Raw genomic sequence first — 18,820 nt, 5'->3', positions numbered from 1 at the left:
GATGCCAATGACGTAATTACCCAGCTACATTTCCGAAAGAATGCAAAAGCATTGACCTACGATAGCCCGACGGGCAGGGCAGAGATAGATTTTGGTAGCCCGACTGGAAAAATCGCTAGCCCCAGGATGTCGGGCTAGCGATATTGCGAGCCCTGTATCTGATTGAGGAATCACTCATCTTTGGAAAAGAGAGTTTATTACATAGAAATGTCTCTTTCCAAAATAAAAGCTATACTATCCGCTTCTTCTGGGCTATACACTGGAAAAAATGGCCCTCCAAAAACAAGAAAAAAAAACTTAATACAAGTTATTTTTTGCTTGAAATAAGTGAAAAAAATCTGCCAATGGAACAAGTGAAAATTCTCTTGACAAGATTTCTTGAAATAAGACAGTGAATCAAGCCTCACGAGATCTTGAAATTAGCTGGAAAAACTCATTCTTAGCTATATTTTACTAGTGTTGTGAAGTTTTTGTGTCTCATAATAAGTTTGTGGTGCTCAAAAGTAGTATTTTCGCCTCAAAAAAAGCATTTTTTCTATAAACCTCCCAACATCATCCTCATTGTTTTCAGTGTATATAACTTGTTTTCAGTTCTAAAAACGTGACACCCATCTAGATTTAAGTCCAACACCTTACTTGAAATAAGATTAGAAATTGGCATTTCGAGACAAAATGTACTAAAGTTAGCATTCTTTTACTAGTATTAGGCAATCTTTTTTGTAATAATTCTCTATTTCTAGTGCATTTACCCCATATTCAAGACTTTTACCTACTGCTTATAAGACAAAAAAAAAAAAAAAAAAAAAAAAAAAAAAAAAAGAGAACTATAGACTTCAAAAGCAACAACTTTATTGATAAAACCCCATAAACAGAGGGGACTACATAAAAGAAAGCCATTTTGCAGTGACTTTTTCCCCTGCCCAATCTAACACTAAGCACACCTGTAACATATGTGCATTGCACAGGCAAAGTACAGACAAACACTGCTAGGCTAAAACTCCTCAACCTGTAACGTTTATTATTACAAAGTGCTTTTAACATGAACATTTGACCACATTCTTCAAACAATACCATAACATTATCATTAAGGATGCACAGTATTTGATTTTTCAGCTATATCTAATATTTTACAGTTGTACTAGCCAATACACAATAAAGCAATTCTTACTTTTATACCAAACTAGTCAGTCTCAGCTTAGTCAATTTACTCTTTCACAGTAGAGCCTATTTTCTGAATAGTCCTCTGTCTAAACTCAACATTAAAAAAAAAAAATTAAAAAAAATAAATCTTAAAATTAACTAAAAGCGAGGCTGTCTCTGCACTGCACAAACCAAACACAAAATGCCGGCATGTTAGCCAATATTATTGTGCACCCTTAATTATAACACTGGACTAACCTGGCCAAATTACAAACGAAAATCAATCACAACCAACATGGACTGTAGTAGCCGTGGAAGGAGAGAGGAAGTGCTTTCCTATAGTCCATCTGACCATATTGGCTTTACTGGCCAATAAAAGCAGTCCACTCAGCCATGCTCTTCTTGTAAGATGATGTGAGATCTCTCTCATGGATTTTGTCCAAGAGAACCTCCGTCTGTATGACGGAAAGCAGAGTGGCTACACACTTTGGGTATGTAAGATGAAGGGTGTAATAGTAGGCCATAAGGTATAAAGCACCCTCGGTAACCAAGTCTTTTGGAAACGTGGTTATTGGCACATCTCCTACCGCTAGGATGCAGTTGGATGGACTCACAATCAGCACTGGGCAGGAGAGAGGACGTTTCATCAGATAGGTATTAGGGTCTTCTTGGTCCTTTAGCACATAACACGGACATACTTTTGTAAGGATGATGCACTTTTGTTTCAAACACATAACTAAAGCTAAATTACAACAAAAGTTGAGGTTCTGAGAAAACACATCTGAAATTGCTACTTTTAATTATTCTCGATGGAATTACTGTTCACATCTGTCTAGCCTTCCTGAAAAACAGAAAACCAAGGCTACATTTAATTAGGTATCATTGAGGTGATAAAAATGTGCTACCACGTAATGCATCCATGTTTGTATTTACTGGTCACAGAGATCTAACCTGTGAGAACCCTCATTCCAAAAATGTGTTTTAGGTGCCTTTTGAAGGCTTAGAACATATAATATGTGAATATAAAATACTTTGGCACTCATCAGAAGAAGCATTTTTTTAATACTGTTGTCCCAAAAAGAACAAAAACAAAAAACAACTGCTACATTTTACACAACTCACCTCAAGGACATGCACCAGAGCCTCACTCGCATCCCGTGCCCTCTTTGGAGGAGCAGAGGTGGATGGGAACAGTGATGGCAGCACATGTAGGATCTCAAGAGCCTGTTCAGCTATACAGAAGAAAGAATCATCATCTCATTACCACACTTAAACAAAATCCTCAAGATCAAAAAAAACAAAACAACAACAAATTTTTGGCCAGTGACAACCATCGTGGATTGAAAAGGTGAACAACAAGACACTAGCACATGAAAGTTAAAGCTGTAATCCATAGTTTAAGCTTGTCACAGTAACCTAAAAAAAGCTAAATGGTGTAGATAATTGTTATATACTGTGTTTACAGTAGGCTAATATGACTTATGCTTGAATGCTAACTACACCTACATTGACTTACATTGCATTAATGTCAGTCTGTAAAACTTAATGCTGAGGAGGGGAGGGGGAACAAAAAGGGATTTATCTTACATCGTATGTTGTGTAGTGAGCCTACACAACAACCTTTTCCTAAACTGGCCTGTTGGTTTGTATTTTTAGCCTTTTGTAGCATTGAGTCTGTTTTCCCTGCGCATAACTAGTAAAGGTGCGGCTTTCAGCTCCTTCAAGAAGGAGAGGGGGGGTGGGGGATTAGGCCTTTAAAATTTCAAATTCTCCTCCTCCTGTCCTCAGTGACATTACTTTAAGCATGTTAAAGCAGTAGTCCGTAAAGATCCAAACTATACTCTGATGACCAATAACACCAAAACATCATTGCTTACCTTTATCCATTCCCATTGGGGGCTTCAGCGTCTTTTTCCATACACCAAAAAACTGCACCTTCTGGCAGAAATCTTGCCATCTTCCCTTCAGTTCATTGATGAAGTTGGCATTTTCTTTATCCAAAATGCGATGAAGCTCCTCCATCACCTATAAAATATTCAGCATACCAATACAAACATGTCAATGCATCACTGAGGAGCAAGAAGTTGGTATGATAAACATTGTTTGGCTTGAATCACATGGATTCAACAATGACTTACATGTCCAATGTCCTTGAAGCAAGGATATGCTTCTAGAACCTTTTTGTGTCTGTCCTCCTCGCGAATAGTATTTGAATCAATGAATGCTCTTCTGGCTGAAAATTCCAAATCCAGGAGCTGAGAGACATCCTGCTGGTTTGGGTTTTTTCTTTTAAACAAAGTTTGTAGGGTCTTGTAGTGTTTGGCCAAGGTTGCTGGACAGTGGGTGTCTGGACTGTTGATATCTGCAGGCTTGTTTGCTGCAAGACACAAAGTCTCTCACTTTAAAAAAAAATCTGTCATTAATTATGTCATTAAAATGACAAGTGTCTATAGACTATACTTTAATGGAGTTAAATCTTAAAAAAAAAAAAAAAAATACAGCTCTGAACTTAACTATTAAATACTTATTCATTTTTCAAAATATTTACCATGTAAATGCCAATTTACATATGGTCATGCAATCATATACAATTATATGTAGGCACACAAGTGCACCCCTATAAAGATGTGCCCACACACACACACAGCGGCAGTTGGATGGACTCACTATTAGGACTTGGCAGGGTAGAGGGTTCTTCTTCAAGTCGGTTTTGTGCTTTCCTTTTTCCTTAAAGACATAGCAAAGAGATATTTTGTGTCAGGGTAATACACTTTAAAAATTAGTTTGGAACCTAAATTAAAAAACAGTTAAAAAGAAAAAAAAAAAAAAGCCTCTAGTGAGGCACATTGTTTTTTAAAAACATTACTTTACATGATATACTGAGTGGTTAGAGACAGTGATGTTGCACAGACTTATACTATAAACACACCACAGTACCCAGCTCTTTAAATTTATAATATACTGGCTTTTATTAATACCAATACTTTATTAACATTAATTTCCACAGAAATGTTAACAAACTGATGATAAAACAGGAAAAATGTGATGTAGTTATCATTTTCTGATGACCATTTTAAAGCCTTTTACTTCTGTCATGTCAGGACTGCCATCTTGACTCAACATGCAGGTATATTTTTTTTTAATTTTTTTATGATGACCACACAGTTTGTAAATGTAAAGTTGAAACTCACCTTCTAACTCACTTGTTTTACTGGCCGACTCTGGGCTGCTCCTCCCTTCTGTGGACAGATCCAGAATGATTGTTGAGTCACTTGAATCCATTTCTTCTACGTCACTTGGCTGATCAAGACATCGCCTCTTGGCAGAGCTGCGAAGATTAGTCAGTTAATCAATTAGTTATCAACTATAAACTCAATCAATTCATATCTTTATTGTATAGCCATTTTCATATATACAAAGTGTAACACAAAGTGCTTCTTCCTTTCATGCTAAAACAGGTGAGGAAACTAAAAGCAGGTCACCAAATACTTGATTGATCACATTGGATCACTTCTTTCTTTCCTTAATAAAATGCCCAAACATGATTTTAGCTTTTTTGTTTGTCCTCTATCGTTGAAATTAAAATTGTCAGGTTGTGGACAAAAGAAGACTTTTGGGGAAAAACTTTCACAACTTTCAAACATCGTACTGACTAAACAACTTATCAATTAATGAGGAAAATGAATAACAGAATTATCATAGTTAAAATTATAATTAATTAGTTGCAGCCTTACCTCTTTGAATGTCTCCCATCTGGAGTGGCTTTTTGGGGGGATCTCACATTTTGCAGTCTTTTGTTTAGCTGTGTGTACACAGTAACCTGTATAGGACATTTAATACATTTTTCCAACCACTACTAAAATGTCCAACGTGAAACACTTTGGTATTGAAGTGGATGCATTTCACTTACCCATGTATTCTTGATGCCTTGGTCCTGTAGCATAGGGTAGTACTGCACTATTCTCTTTGCCATTGCTGTAATTTCTGGTTTTGATGGGTATCTATGCGATTCTCCATCCCCTTTTGCCCTCAGGATTGCAATCATACTAGTCATGGTGTTTCGGATGAGCCGACATCTGAGCTCCTTTGACATTTTGCAGCTGCGCTCTTCACCTTTCTTTGACAACTCAAAGTATTGTTGGCGGACTTGCTCAAGCTCAGTGTCAGTGTGCAATACATATTCTGGATAGAATAACTTCACAACCTTTTCAGAACTTGTGCATTTTGAAGGAGTTGCATTTACAGTAGTGGATGTCTGTTGCTTGGGTGACTCATTAATGGAGGAGCTGGTTGAAGATTTTGAGTCATCTTGGCCAGATTCCTATAAAATAAATAATAATGAATAAAAGCAAAACGCAATTTTTGTGTGTGTGTGTGTGTGTGTGTGTGTGTGTGTGGAGAGGGGGGAATAGTGAAGAGCCATTCAACTCTGCCCGCGGTTAAACTAGTTGTAATCGGACAAAAACACGACGATGCCAATTTTAAGTGGTGGTGAGTGACTGAGAAACTGACCTCCAGTACATCCTGACAGGCACACCAGACAGCTTTTCTCCGTAAAAAGTTCTCTGGGCCTGGGAAAAGATCCTGCAAGTCTTCACGAGACAGGGTGCCCATCATTCCCTCGCTGATGTTTGCAGCTATGAACACATTGGAAGAAAAACATAGCAAGATGAAATTATGCCCTACAAAGGAAACTGCATGAGAGATGAGACTATGAAAGTTGACACTTCATTAAAATTGTGTTGCTATTGCTAACTAGTTTAGTATAGAAATGTGGATACCTCATTGTCTGCTACTGTTTTTTGTATAGAGCTAATGATCAACATGCTAAAAAGACTGTACTTAAGTAAAAGTAGTGTTACTTCAAAATAAAATGAAGTAGAAGAAAAAAGTATTCTCCTCAAAAAAATTACTTAATTAAATTAAAAAATATATATCTGCTGGGCTAACTGCTGTGGAAAAATTCTGTTTACAGACAAATTGTCACACAACTTTAGTAGCATTGTTGACCTCATTTTTTATATATTGGACACTGAATTTTTATCCAGCTTTAGGTATTATTAAAGGAACTGAGCTTTTTGGAATGTAGTGGAGTACAGTTACTTCTTTACAAATCTACTCAAGTAAAAGTGTAAACTATAGTGCAGTAAAACTACTCTTAAGTATTTTTTTTCCCCAAAAGTTAATCAATTAAATGTAAATTGGTAAATGTTACTGAGAATTATCCACCTCTAAGGATGAATAAATACACTTGCATAAGTAAAACAAATAACTACAAATGTTCCTAAAATGAGGAAATGATCACATGAAATGGAAGGTAAAAAAATTACTTAAACATCATCAACGACATTATTTATAAAATAATGTAATTTGCACACTTCCGTGTTCATACACCTATGTAAAACATAAGTCCATTTAATCTGTTTAAAAATAAATTAGCATACATTACCCTTTAAAACCGACACTGTGACCTCATCCAGTCCTTCCATGCTGTTAGCCTACTTAGCACACTAGTTAGCTTTTTTGGCGTTAGCTTGCCTCGTCCAGTCACTGTTCGGCTGCAACGTTACACAATATAAACACACCAAAACATTTAGAACTTTCGAAAGGAGTGTAATATGTACAAAAAATGAGCACTGTATAATACATTTTAACTTACTTCCAATGAAACGCGAATGCAAAGAACTCTGGGACAGTAGTGGCAGGTACGTGTCTACATGAACTTAAGATGTCCACCAGATCATTCACGACAGCCAGAAACGAAGTTCGTCTTCAATTTGCCTGACATTTCTTTGGCCCAAAAATCCTAAAAGGATGATTGATTGGTTTTTAAACCAAACAACTGTCTTTGTGCATTGCAAAATAACGTTAATTATTATAGGTTAATAAAAAAAAATTTACTTTATCCCCCACATTTACGACAATTTAGCAGGCGCGTTTAACCATGGTAACGAGTTATTTTACGGCACAACTGCAGCCCGCGCTACCGAATGAAACATACTAGCTTCCAACATGACTTGGCGTTGCTTTATATGCTACGTGTTTGTAGCATTGAGTCTGAGACAACTTTTGAGTCACATTAATACCATGCACAGCCGCAGCCCTAACTTTCGCGTGGTGTGTGGAATTGATGGCTGTCCGAGTGAGTACAGAGTATATAACTCTTTCTACTATCACGTAAAGCGGACACACGCGCGTCACCTTCTCGGAGTGGAAGCGGATGAGGAGGATGGATCAACCCGCCACGGTTTACCTGGAGCAGGTGAAAGGACGGCCCCAATCAACCAAACTAACGCCAGTTCTTCAGTAACTGACGAGGGCTCAAGCATCCCCGCACTAACGGTAAGTTATTTTAACAAAAGCCAGAGAAACGAGCTGCAGAAGCTGTAACATAATGTTAGCATTTACTTTGGCTGATCCAAGTATGTCCATTAAATGTGTTGTTTTTGACAGACTCATGTTGTACTTTTATTTTAACAGTGATGAGTGTCGAACTAGTTGTTTCGCTAAATTAAGTAACTCACCTGAAACGTAAATGAGAGCTGTGGCAGAAACGCAAAGCTGCAGTCTTGTCAGACTGTTTTTTTTTTTTCAGTCATCCGTTCGTTCGCTCCGGTGAATGCATCCAAACTTTGCAGAAAGTCCTATTAGTTTAAAAAAAGTTGATATATTGTTGAAATACGTGTTGAAATCAGCTGGTAAAAGCCAGTCAGCTAACTGAATAGGTCGCTATCATGTTTACATATGTGTTCAAGGTCAATTTAAGCCATGTCCACACGTACACGGGTATTTTTGAAAACGGAGATTTTCCGTTTTCGTTTTAAAAAATAATCCCGTCCACACGTAAAGGCAGAAATGAAGGAAAACGCTGCTATGAACATGCCAAAGCAACAGGTGGCGATATATTCCTAACCTGTAGAAATGTTGGCCAATCAGAAGTCTAGAAGCCTCGGTGGGAAAAAGTAAACAAAGCTGGGGCATAGAAGCAGAAGCAAGTGGTATGTGTGGAGGGACAGTAACTGTGTGTATATGTAAACATTTAAACAGTGCAGAGAGTAGAAGTAACAGTATTGTAGAAATTCATTTCACCGAAATAATAACGTGGCGCACAGTGTGACGTCAAAAAATGAGCACACCTTTGACACTGCGTTTTCTCCATTTTTCTGTCCACACGTAAATGCAAAAACGGAGTTTTAGAAAATATCCACCCTGGCCGGAGTTTTTAAAAATCTCCGTTTTCAGTGACCAAAAACGCCGTTTACGTGTGGACGAAAGGTGCAAACGCATAGAAAAATCTGCGTTTTCAAAAATACCCGGGTACGTGTGGACATAGCCTAAGAGAATGACTATTAGGCAAAGCAAACCAAAATTACATGATTTGTTCAGAGTTACTGTCAAAAAAAAATTTAAACACACAAAAAAATACTCATCTTCACATTAATAAGAGCATTAAAGTCAATATTACTTTTATTGTCAGTATTGGTCATTTTTTTTAAAGGTGAAACTACTAAATATAACATATTTCAAATTGTCAGTAACTTGTGCGACAGTAAATAACTGACATAACTAATTACTTTCATACAAACCAATCAGTAAGTTATTTTGTATATTTTTTTAAATGAGTAATCAGTTATAAATAACTATTTGCATTTCTGAAGTAACAGTAAGACTACTGACAACATTAACTGTTACTTTTTTTTCTAAAACTATCTTTTGTTTTTCTTTTCTTTACCTTTTTTTCTTAGTAACTCAGGAGGTTATGTTTTTGGTGGCATTTGTCTGACTGTTAGCAAAATAACTCAAAGTTATGGACAGATTTTAAATTTTCAGGAAATGTCACAAATGGGCCAATAAACAAGTAATTCAATTTTGGGGGTGATCAGGCATGATCAAGGAATTTAAACTATACTGTACTGAACTCTCCATGTGCTTTGCTAGTCTTATTAATCTATTATCAAGTACTGCTTTGTTTGTCATTTTAGTTGTCATTTTAAAAGCTCAAATTAAAGACATCAGTCAGTAAAAATACATCTACCTTGTACCTTATGGGCATGAATCTAGCTAACTAATGAATGCAATATTGTTTGGTGATTGCTACCTATCAATGCAATTATTTATTTCTGTTTTAATAGATATGTTTTTGTTATTCTGTTTCAGAGTGGATTTCAAGAAGATGGAGAGGGTCACCTGAATCTTGACATTTATAAACATGCAACTGCATTTCTTCTTCAAGCCAAGGAAACCCATCGACTGACACAGGTAATTTATGCCATTAATTTTCCATTGAATTGTATTTCATTGTTAGAGAACCTAAAAGCAATATGCTTAACTTATGCTTAACAGTGCTCAAGCTATAACTTGGGCACTGTTCAGACCTGGTATCTTGAATGATCTGATCATAAATGGACAGCTATAGGTATGTGAGTGAAACACCTGACATTCGAATGTGTCTCCATGTACTTCATGGTTGACCACTCAGATCTCACTCCCCCACTATATATGGAAATAGACATGTATGTTGCATCCAAAATCTGCCTATCACTATATTTCCTTAGCATGAGCTAAGAATAGAGACAACATAATACACACAACACAAATTTTCAATTTGCATTTCCACCTATGATCCGATTCCTCAAAATGCATTATAATTAAGTGAAAACAAGGTTTTAACGTTGCATAAGGCAATATTATTCTTTACAAAAAAAATTGGGTGGTGGGGGTAACTTATTTTGCTCATTGCATCTCACTAACTTTATGTAACTGAAGGTTTCATTTTTCAAAAATTGTGTCTCTGTGAGTTTGCATGTTGACTGTGTTCTCATATGAATTTTGTAATTAAGGATTTTCCTTTGTTTTTTCCTCTTCCACAGAGAGCTGTTAACCACATCGTGAGTGGAATCCAGCAATATCAGGCCGTATTATTGGAGCACCTAAAACAACAAATGAGTGACATGATTGATAGACATTCTGGGGACCTGGATCAACTAAAGAGTGATGCAGTGGGGGTATTTGACCAGTTTGTTGACCCTTTCACTCAAATTGCTTCCACCCATTTGCAGGACAAGACCATCAAAGAACTGTTAAAACCAGTTGAACCAGAGATTATTGTCACAAAACAAACAGTCTGTTATTCGAAGCGTGGAGACTCCAGAGTTCTTGCCATTAAAGACCATTGTTTTCATTACATACCGTTGGTGAAAAGTTTGGAGCAGCTGCTATCACATCCAAGAATGCTTGCAATGATTGATGAGAGGCCAAAGCCATGCAAGGATGGCTTTCTTCATGATTTCATTGATGGAGACATTTTTAAGTGGCACCCACTGTTTATTAAAGTCCCTACAGCATTACAGTTGATTTTATATACAGATGAAATTGAACTATGCAATCCTCTTGGATCTCGGGCAAACAAGAACAAGCTGTTATTGATTTATTACACCTTAGGTAACATCAGCCCTAAGTACAGATCAAGACTTCCTGCTATTCGTCTGCTTGCCATGGTAAAATCAAAAGATCTTTCCCGTTGTGGTATAGATGAGATATTTGAGAGGATTAACCGTGACTTAATTGAGCTGTGTGATGGTGTCCAAGTTGTCACTGCAAGTGGTGAGAGGACAATTCATGGGGCACTCATATCTGTGTGTGGAGACACTCTAGCTCAGCATGAAGTGGCTGGATTTAAGGAAGGAGTGGGTTTTGCCTACAGTAAATGCAGGCACTGCGAATGCCACTTTGAAGACATGCAGGAAAAATTTAATGAAGATTTTTTTGTTAAAAGGACCATGGCCAGTCATAACAGGCAATGTAATGACATTGAGAAGGCAAGTACGGACTTTCTGAAAGACAAACTAAAAATAACGTATGGTATAAACAGGAGAAGCAAGTTAACAGAATCTCCTCACGTTGATATAATCAATCAAACCCCACAAGACATCATGCATGTTATTCTTGAAGGCGCTGCCCCATATGAAATCAAATGTGTTTTAAAGAATCTTGTGCTTTCAGGGCAAATGAACTTAGATTCATTCAATAGTGCAATTTTGTGTTTCCCTTATTCTCCTGTTGATGTGAGGGATAAGCCTTGCCCCATATCTGTCAGTACGCTGTCATCAAATGACAATAAATTGAAACAGTCAGCTGGGCAGATGCTGGTTTTGTTGAAGATCCTTCCATTTCTTATGGACAAAATTGGAGAAAAGCATTACACACAAATGCTACGTAACATGTTAGAGATCATAAAAATTCTGTTTTCACCTATTATTGCTGTCTCAACTCTCTCCAGATTGAAGCTTTTAATAGAGCAGCATTTAAAACATTTCAAACAACTGTTTCCAGATGAAAATATTATACCTAAACAGCATTATTTACTGCATCTTCCTTCTCAGATTAAGGCTCTTGGTCCTACAGTGAGGCATATGTGTATGCGTTTTGAGTCAAAACATTGTTTCTTCAAGCAGTGGGCTCTGAAAAGTAGTTTTAAGAATATTTGTAAATCTCTTGTGAAGCACAACCAACTTTATGAATGTAGTCAGAACGTGCATGAGAAACATCCCATTTTTTCAAGTGAAGTCGACATGGGTCCAGCCAAAGAGGTGAAAAATGTTCATTATGTAGAAGGCAAGATTAAAGACTTCATTGAGCAAGTTGAACATGTAGTTTCTGTACAGTGGATTATGCTACATGGAAATATACATTCATGTGAAAAATCTTTGGTTATTTCTGATGTCATAAATGATGCTCCAGAGTTTGCACTTGTTAAAAACATCTATATTGTAAATGCATATGTGTATTGTTTTGAATGCCAGCCTCTCTCTACAGTTGGGTGGAATGATCAATATTTAGCTTATGAGGTAGAAGTTCCCTGTCTAGCTCAGGCAAATATTTTTGTGGATGCTGGAAATCTTGTTGATTATACAGCATACCACTATGTAAACTTTAATAATAGCAAGTACATTCCAGTGAAGTATGATCTAACTGACATCATCAAACATTATTCTTGAGTCTTTTGTGAATATGTGGGCTGAAATAAGGTTTTTAAAGACTGGCAAAAAAAATTGTTCTATATACTTTTTATTTTACTTTTGGCGCAATCTGTTCAGTGAGGGGAAACAATTTCAGTGTTTTGCCTCTTTTTCAATGTCACATTGATATGGTTTGACTGGTATGTAAGAAAAATAAATACACTGTGCTTAAGATACTAAGACTCATAATAATGCAATGTTGGGCATGATATTAACCTGCAGTTCTCAATAAAGTAGATTTGATGTCCTGATTCAAGTTAGGTCTATTTCTTGAAACAAGATGATACATCTTTTACAAATAACACAGCAGCTTAAAACGTTTATGAAATGCCAAAAAAGCTTGTTTCGTGTGAGATATGACTCAAAACAATATGTTTTCAAGAGTTTTTCACTTAACAAGATATCCAAGATGCACTGTCTAAAAACAAGTTCCTATATCTCACTGAAACGTTACTCTTTAGCTGATTATGGCTTATTTTAAGTGTGATTAGATATTTTGACTTGAAATAAGACAAATATACTTGGTAAGATTTTGAGTTTTTGCAGTGTATTCTCAGCAGCATATTAAACATATAAGGTCCCCATAAGGAGAATCATGTGCTAACGGCTGTCTAAATGACTCGGCTAAAGTTAGTAGCAGGCTTGTTGTTTTTGTCTTTGCACTAGGATGATGTCGGCGTAAATGTGCAGTCATATTCGTTGTGTTCCCACTAGTGCTTTCAGGTTAATCTCGTTGAAATGACGTTAACGCCATAACAGGGCAAATCTCCGTTAACGAGCTACCGCCGATCGCCCCGTGCATGGGGCTAGACGGCCAACACGTTAACGAGCTAACTGCGCTAACACACTAGTACCACTACCCATGTAATTGAGCATTGAGTGGCACATCCAACATACTGTTTTACTTTAGTCCATGACGCGCTTACCTTCAGGGTCATACGTCACATGAAAACCAAAATAATTCCAAACGCCAGATCTGAATGAGGGTGGGGGAGGTTCAATTTGCCATGTTGCAAGGAGAGCTTAGCTTCTGTCTCGCTAGCTTGCGCTGCGCTCTTCCTTCTGACTATGCTGTCTGTGTTGAGCGCTCAGTGGATCTGCGCTCAACAGTGCAGCCTAGGCGGAGTAGTCGAACGCAGATTCACTGAGCGCTCAGCACAGACAGAAGGAAAGTTGATAAAATAAATTACAAATTTTGTATTGTTCGATACATATGCGTATCGAACGGTTCAATATCGATACGAATATCGTTGCACCCCTAAAATATATATATGTATATATATATATATATATATATATATATATACATACATATACACATATTGGTGTGTGGGTGTCGGGCAGGCACCAATGACGTTTTTAAAACAGCATTTTTTAGTATTCTGTTGTTTTTATTAATATTGTTTGTTTTATGTTCAAGTTAACCGTGTGATAGACCTGCTTCAGCCAATGCTCTTCATTCGACTTTTATTCCTCTTTATGCACCTGCGAAGGTAACTGCTGCAGCAGCAGTGTGTAATATGTGATTAGAGTCCAGTAGCTGAATAAAGAGTGTTATGCAAATTGTTACCATTGTTTCAGAGGTTGACTAAAAAGAGATAAAAATATAGTTTTATACATCAAAAACATTATTCTAATGATAATTGCTGATTAACACTTATTGTAAGGTGAGTTCAAGTTGTTTCAGAAAAACTTGATCATTATCTGGTCAAAGATGATCAGACTTCATAAGCAATGGTTAAAACTTAATGAATTCTTTCATTTTGGAAAAGAAAATTCCAACAACAACACTCCTCTGTTATGTGTTTTTCAATGCAGACTTGCACTGTTTTATTAGTTCAATAGTGTGTTTGCATTTTGCACAAGGATTGAAATAATGCCATGTTCATATGTTAAACATACTTGAATACACTATTGTGTGTGTGTGTGTGTGTGTGTGTGTGTGAGCTAAATTCTAAAGCTGTACGCAATAAGGGTTTCTATTGTCATGCAGGCTGGGTTTTTTCCCTTCACCCCATTGGTGGTTATTCATGGACTTGTGATGTTGGAACTCTCCTCTGTGAGGAGATGGCGAGCCGTCCCAGACCCTAGAATTCATCTGCTACAAGGATCGTCCTTCGCTCCGTTGAAGATTCACAGTTTGGTAGGACCCCCCAGACCACATAACAGCGCAGACAGTAGAAAAAGAACTAAGGGTGCACCCAGTAGATCTTCTTTTCATTTTTTTTTTCTTCTCCAAGAAGAAGCGAGCTTGACTTGACTTACTCTTCTGACTCTTGACTTGAGACTTTGGATCACTGACACCATACCCGTGTGGTGACTCAGAGACACTTAGCGCAGATTATATGTGTGAGATTGTTTCGGTTATAAATTGTTTTGCCGGCTATAGTTGTGTCTATGTTGCAGTGTTATTGCCTGTGTGACAATACAGTATTGTTCTCAACTCACCTGTCGCCTGCAAATCATTCTCCCTCTAACACTACCACAAGAATCTAGAACTGATCCACGCACTTGAGCTTCATCCAGCTGATTTCATTTCATGAGCGGGAGGACAAAAATGATTATGAGCCAATTTTTTTGTCATAAAAATACATTCAGCAGTCCTTGGAGGAAAAGGTAGATCTTGAAGGTGCATTTCTTCTATTAATTTTTAAAACTCAACTGTCCCTGGTTAGCTTTTAGTAAGATGTTTTAATAGGTAGCCTGTGTTTTTTCTTATGATAGAAGTAGCTTAAACATGTTGGCTTTGAAATAAAGATTTTTAAAGCTAGACATCCTGTAATGTATGTTCCTTTTATCGTCTGTAGACCAGTGAAGTCTTGATCTTTGCATAAACATTACACACTGTGAGTCCTGACATGCTTATGACGTATACAGATATTTGTGTAATATGTTGTACAATTAAACACAATTGTGCGTATTTCTACAACTGACTATTCATCTAGGCACTGAATGGAGTGTCATATTAGTATGATAAGCTACAATAGAATGTATCATGGCATCATACACTACATTTTCATCAGTGACATTTTTCATAAAGCAAGCCTACAAAAGATGTGTTTTGATTTATTCTCATTTATTTGTTAATAATCTGACTGAAAACTTTGCTTATTCTTCCAATTGATTTTGATGTTACTAATCAATCGGTAAATTGTCATGTTTTCTGCCAGATAGTGGTGCTTTTAATTATGAAATTTACATACAATCCCCTCTGGTTAACGTTGCTGTTGCTAATGTGACTGATAATTTGCTTTATATTGAGCTCTGGAACTTTCTTTGTCTCGTTCACCCAATCTAGAGACTGAGTTTTATACATATTTGCACATATTTGCATGGCTACTAAATTTGAAAAGTGACTTATGTGTTGGAGCTTTTGCTCCGTAACCCTTTTGATTCATGCTGCGCAGAAGTCTTTTTTTTATAAACTCAAGTTTTATTATAATTTTCAACCTTGCAACTTATACTTGTCAATGTTCAAAAGTTGAACAGCTACAGGGACAGCAATGTAGAAGCACAAGTTAAAATTAAAAATTAAAAAAACTACAAAAATGAAACACAAAAAGTACTAGAAAACAAGACAAAAAAAACTTCACATAATATTAAATAAGATTTGGCAATCTTAGTAGCAATAAATGAACAAGCAAACCTATGCTAGATTATTGAAAGAATAAAGCATGTACAGGTCGCCATCGTTCACTGAGCAATTCTCTCTGAATCCGCAGAGCATATGTTATTTCCTCCATGAGAAATCTTTCTTACTTTATCAATCCACATATTATATGAAGGTGGGTCATGATTTAATCATTTAATGGTGATACACTTTAGTGCTGCTGTAAGCAAGATTCTTAAGAGATACTTTTTATTGTTTCCTGTAAAACCTTTTGGAAGTACACCTACAATGGCTAACTGATTGTCCTTTGTTAATGGTTGTTGGAAAACTGTATTGAGAGCTTTAAATATGTCTTTCCAAAATGAGCAAATTTTTGGACATGACCATAATATGTGTGAATGGGTTCCTAAGTGAGTACCACAATTTTGCCAACAAGTGTCAGGAGTTGTTGGGTTCGATTTAGCAATTATCTCGGGGGTTCTAAAATATCTTATGACCACCTTCCATTTAAATTCTCTCCACAGCCCAGAATTAGCCAGAATTAGTCATCTTAAATTGCCCTCAATTTTTTTCGTTAATTAAACTATTAATCTCACTATGATCGGAAAGCAAATTGGCTGTTTGTGCTTTTTTGTGTTGTTGCTCTAGGTGCCTTATTTTGGCCTCCAATTCACACCGCCTGGCCTACCTTTTTTTCCTGGCACTTGCAAATGATATTATGCAACCTCTAATGTATGCCTTAGCGCAATCCCAGAGTTAAGGGCGATATGTCCAGAGTTGTATTCAATTCTAAGTATTTAATTTGGTGTGTATGAACTCACAAAACTGGCTATCATTTAAGAATGAGGCATTTAATCGCCAAAGTTTTAGTTTTGGTGTCAATCCTAAGTCCCATGAGAGTAAATTAGTGTAATTGGTAAAATTTCAATATTGTTAATTCTATGTTCTTCTGTTTTGGAGATAAAAAAGAAATCTATCCTATAGATCCATCCTATCCGGTTGTTCAGTCTGACGTCACTAGCCGTGTCTGGACCTAAACTCCGCTGCAGGTCCATATATCAAACGATTACTATGGCATTACTGAGAGTTGAAAAACTGTCTAAAGTCTTTCATCTTTAATAAAATGATCAGCGTTCTGCTCTACCAGGTGTAACAATTGAGTTTAACATCCAGGCATCCATAAAAACGGAATTTATGACATTTAACGGAGTTAGCATGAAGTTAGCTCGCTAGCTTCTATCTAAATACAATATAGCATGTCCTGACTGCGGGGTTTTGGAAACAAATTAAAACGTACAGCTCTGTTATCACTTCCAGCATAAATGAAGACAGGAAACTAAACAGCAGTGACGTTTGTAGGGTTACTGAAGTTGGGCTAGCTGGTATATAATGATGTGCTACGTGACCGCTAGCGACACAGCTATGTTAGCATAATATAAACAAGCTAACTTTTTTTCCACTCGATAAAAGTTAACATGAGTGTTCTCGGTGGTCAGGAACAAATGTAATCGCATGGCAGGATGCTGTAAAAGGACCAAACGTCAGCCAGGAGAACAACTGAGATAATCCATCCACAATACGAGGTTAGTCATTCATATACTGCTGCATGGGCTGGGCTGTAGTTACATCCTAAGGTTTTAAAAACTGAGCTTAAATAAATGATTAGCGGTAATAAAAGCCGAGGGAGGTCAACAGTGATCACTGACTGTTTTAGGAGTGTTTTGAGATTAAATAGAAGAAAATACAAAACATTAAACATGTTAACAACACAAAAGCCATATTAAACACAGACTACTTTAGGCCCGGAAGTAGGATTCGTCACGTCATCACTTAACAATCGGATAGGATAGTGATGGGTCGTTCGCGAATGAAATGGCTCTTAGAGCCGGCTCCTTATCGCGAGCCGTCACGTGGTTTTTTTTTTCTTTTTTCTCTTTCTCTCACCCTCTCTCTCTCGCACTTTTTTTCCGCTTCACTCTGCACACAAGCCTTGTGCTTTACGCTGGGCAGAGGGGCGGTAGTTACACTCAGTAGCACAGGAACAGAGCCAGGGACAACAACGTCACATTAGAAAGGTATAGTAATCATCCACAACTATTTTCGGTTGCAGATGATAAAGGATTCAGAAAGTTTATTCTTGCGGGGCCCATATGACAGAGAATATGCATCTTCTTTTTGTTTTCTGTCAAGAGATTTTTGTTTATTATATAATTTGATCAGCTTCATGAAATGTGTTTTTCTGTTTTTTAAGCAATCTACATGTCTATGTGACTTTTCACCTAATAACTTTGTGATGAACTTATTCAGCTACTAAACCACTTCCTGTTTTTAGAGAACAGATGTAGAAAAGGGAAATAACCCGTTGCTTTGGGTCTGTGCAAAGTCAGAGTGACAGGAAACTGCAGGTTTGCAGAGCGTGCTTTTTTGCAGAAGTGAAGCTATAATCTTAAGTGTGTATGTGCTGATTTTGTTGCTCTGAGTGATGTTGTTATTTTTACACACACACACAGACATATATAAAATAAAAGTACGCAGGCAGCGGCGACGCAGTTCGCAGGGTGCGTTCATTGCTGCCCACGTGTGTAAAAAAACGACTGCAGTGTTTGTGTTTTCTGACTCAGGTATCTTATCTGAAGAATTACAGGGTGATTTTTAGAAATCCCCTGTCATTTTCATATTTTAATTTATATTTAATTGTGTTGTGGTTTGCAGTGTTTTGTGTTGTTTCACTTTAAATTTGTAAAAGGAAAAAGATGAAAATTTAAATAGTTAAAAGTTGAAATGTGAATAGTTGATTTTTGTATTATATGATTTATTTATTACATTTTATGTGGAGTGAATAAATAAACGTATATTTACGGTGGCCCCTAGAGACAACCCATATGGAAAAGAAATAGTAAAAACTTATATGTGATTACTCATGAAAGTGGCCACTTTCATGAGTAAATCATATAAGGCTTACATGATTTACTCATGAAAGTGGCCACTTTCTCATTACTTTCATACATTGTTTTAGTAAGTATCCAAAACATACAAGTTTCATTATATAATT

At 36.8% G+C, this 18,820-nt stretch overlaps 2 protein-coding genes across 3 annotated transcripts; one reads left to right on the top strand and one right to left on the bottom strand.

The window, feature by feature from the left end:
* Positions 1–300: 300 nt before the first annotated feature.
* Positions 301–6,698, bottom strand: LOC120745573. Of its 2 annotated transcripts, none has more exons than XM_040050568.1 (10): positions 6,590–6,698; positions 5,653–5,777; positions 5,051–5,461; positions 4,875–4,960; positions 4,344–4,468; positions 3,808–3,867; positions 3,279–3,517; positions 3,018–3,165; positions 2,263–2,372; positions 301–1,814 (listed from the first exon to the last, which is right to left on the bottom strand). In XM_040050568.1, the coding sequence occupies exons 1-10, from the start codon at positions 6,627–6,629 to the stop codon at positions 1,503–1,505; spliced, it is 1,656 nt and encodes a 551-aa protein (XP_039906502.1). In that variant the 5' UTR covers positions 6,630–6,698; the 3' UTR covers positions 301–1,502. The 2 variants fall into 2 exon arrangements, with proteins under 2 accessions (XP_039906502.1, XP_039906501.1); XM_040050567.1 differs by having other exon boundaries at positions 302–1,814; positions 4,332–4,468.
* Positions 6,699–7,120: 422 nt separating this feature from the next.
* LOC120745576 lies at positions 7,121–12,409 on the top strand. Its single transcript, XM_040050570.1, has 4 exons — positions 7,121–7,482; positions 9,298–9,399; positions 10,011–11,091; positions 11,351–12,409. Exons 1-4 carry the CDS (start codon positions 7,153–7,155, stop codon positions 11,365–11,367), a joined length of 1,530 nt encoding a protein of 509 aa, XP_039906504.1. The 5' UTR covers positions 7,121–7,152; the 3' UTR covers positions 11,368–12,409.
* The last annotated feature ends 6,411 nt before the right edge of the window (positions 12,410–18,820 follow it).

This window comes from Simochromis diagramma, unplaced genomic scaffold, assembly GCF_900408965.1.
Source record: "Simochromis diagramma unplaced genomic scaffold, fSimDia1.1 OVJJ01000131.1, whole genome shotgun sequence".
In the NCBI taxonomy this organism is placed as follows: domain Eukaryota; kingdom Metazoa; phylum Chordata; class Actinopteri; order Cichliformes; family Cichlidae; genus Simochromis; species Simochromis diagramma.
The sequence above is the reverse complement of the archived record's forward strand: the minus strand, read 5'-3'. Positions and strand labels throughout refer to the sequence as shown.

Excerpts from the sequence above, each read along its gene's own strand:
- LOC120745573 (XM_040050567.1), bottom strand. The coding sequence starts at position 6,629 with ATGGAAGGACTGGATGAGGTCACAGTGTCGGTTTTAAAGG. Across the intron at positions 5,778-6,589 it reads CACAGTGTCGGTTTTAAAGG|CTGCAAACATCAGCGAGGGA; the intron begins GTAATGTATGCT and ends ATGTGTTCATAG. Across the intron at positions 4,961-5,050 it reads AAGGCATCAAGAATACATGG|GTTACTGTGTACACACAGCT; the intron begins GTAAGTGAAATG and ends TGTCCTATACAG.
- LOC120745576 (XM_040050570.1), top strand. The coding sequence starts at position 7,153 with ATGACTTGGCGTTGCTTTATATGCTACGTGTTTGTAGCATTGAGTCTG. Across the intron at positions 7,483-9,297 it reads CAAGCATCCCCGCACTAACG|AGTGGATTTCAAGAAGATGG; the intron begins GTAAGTTATTTT and ends ATTCTGTTTCAG. Across the intron at positions 9,400-10,010 it reads AAACCCATCGACTGACACAG|AGAGCTGTTAACCACATCGT; the intron begins GTAATTTATGCC and ends CCTCTTCCACAG.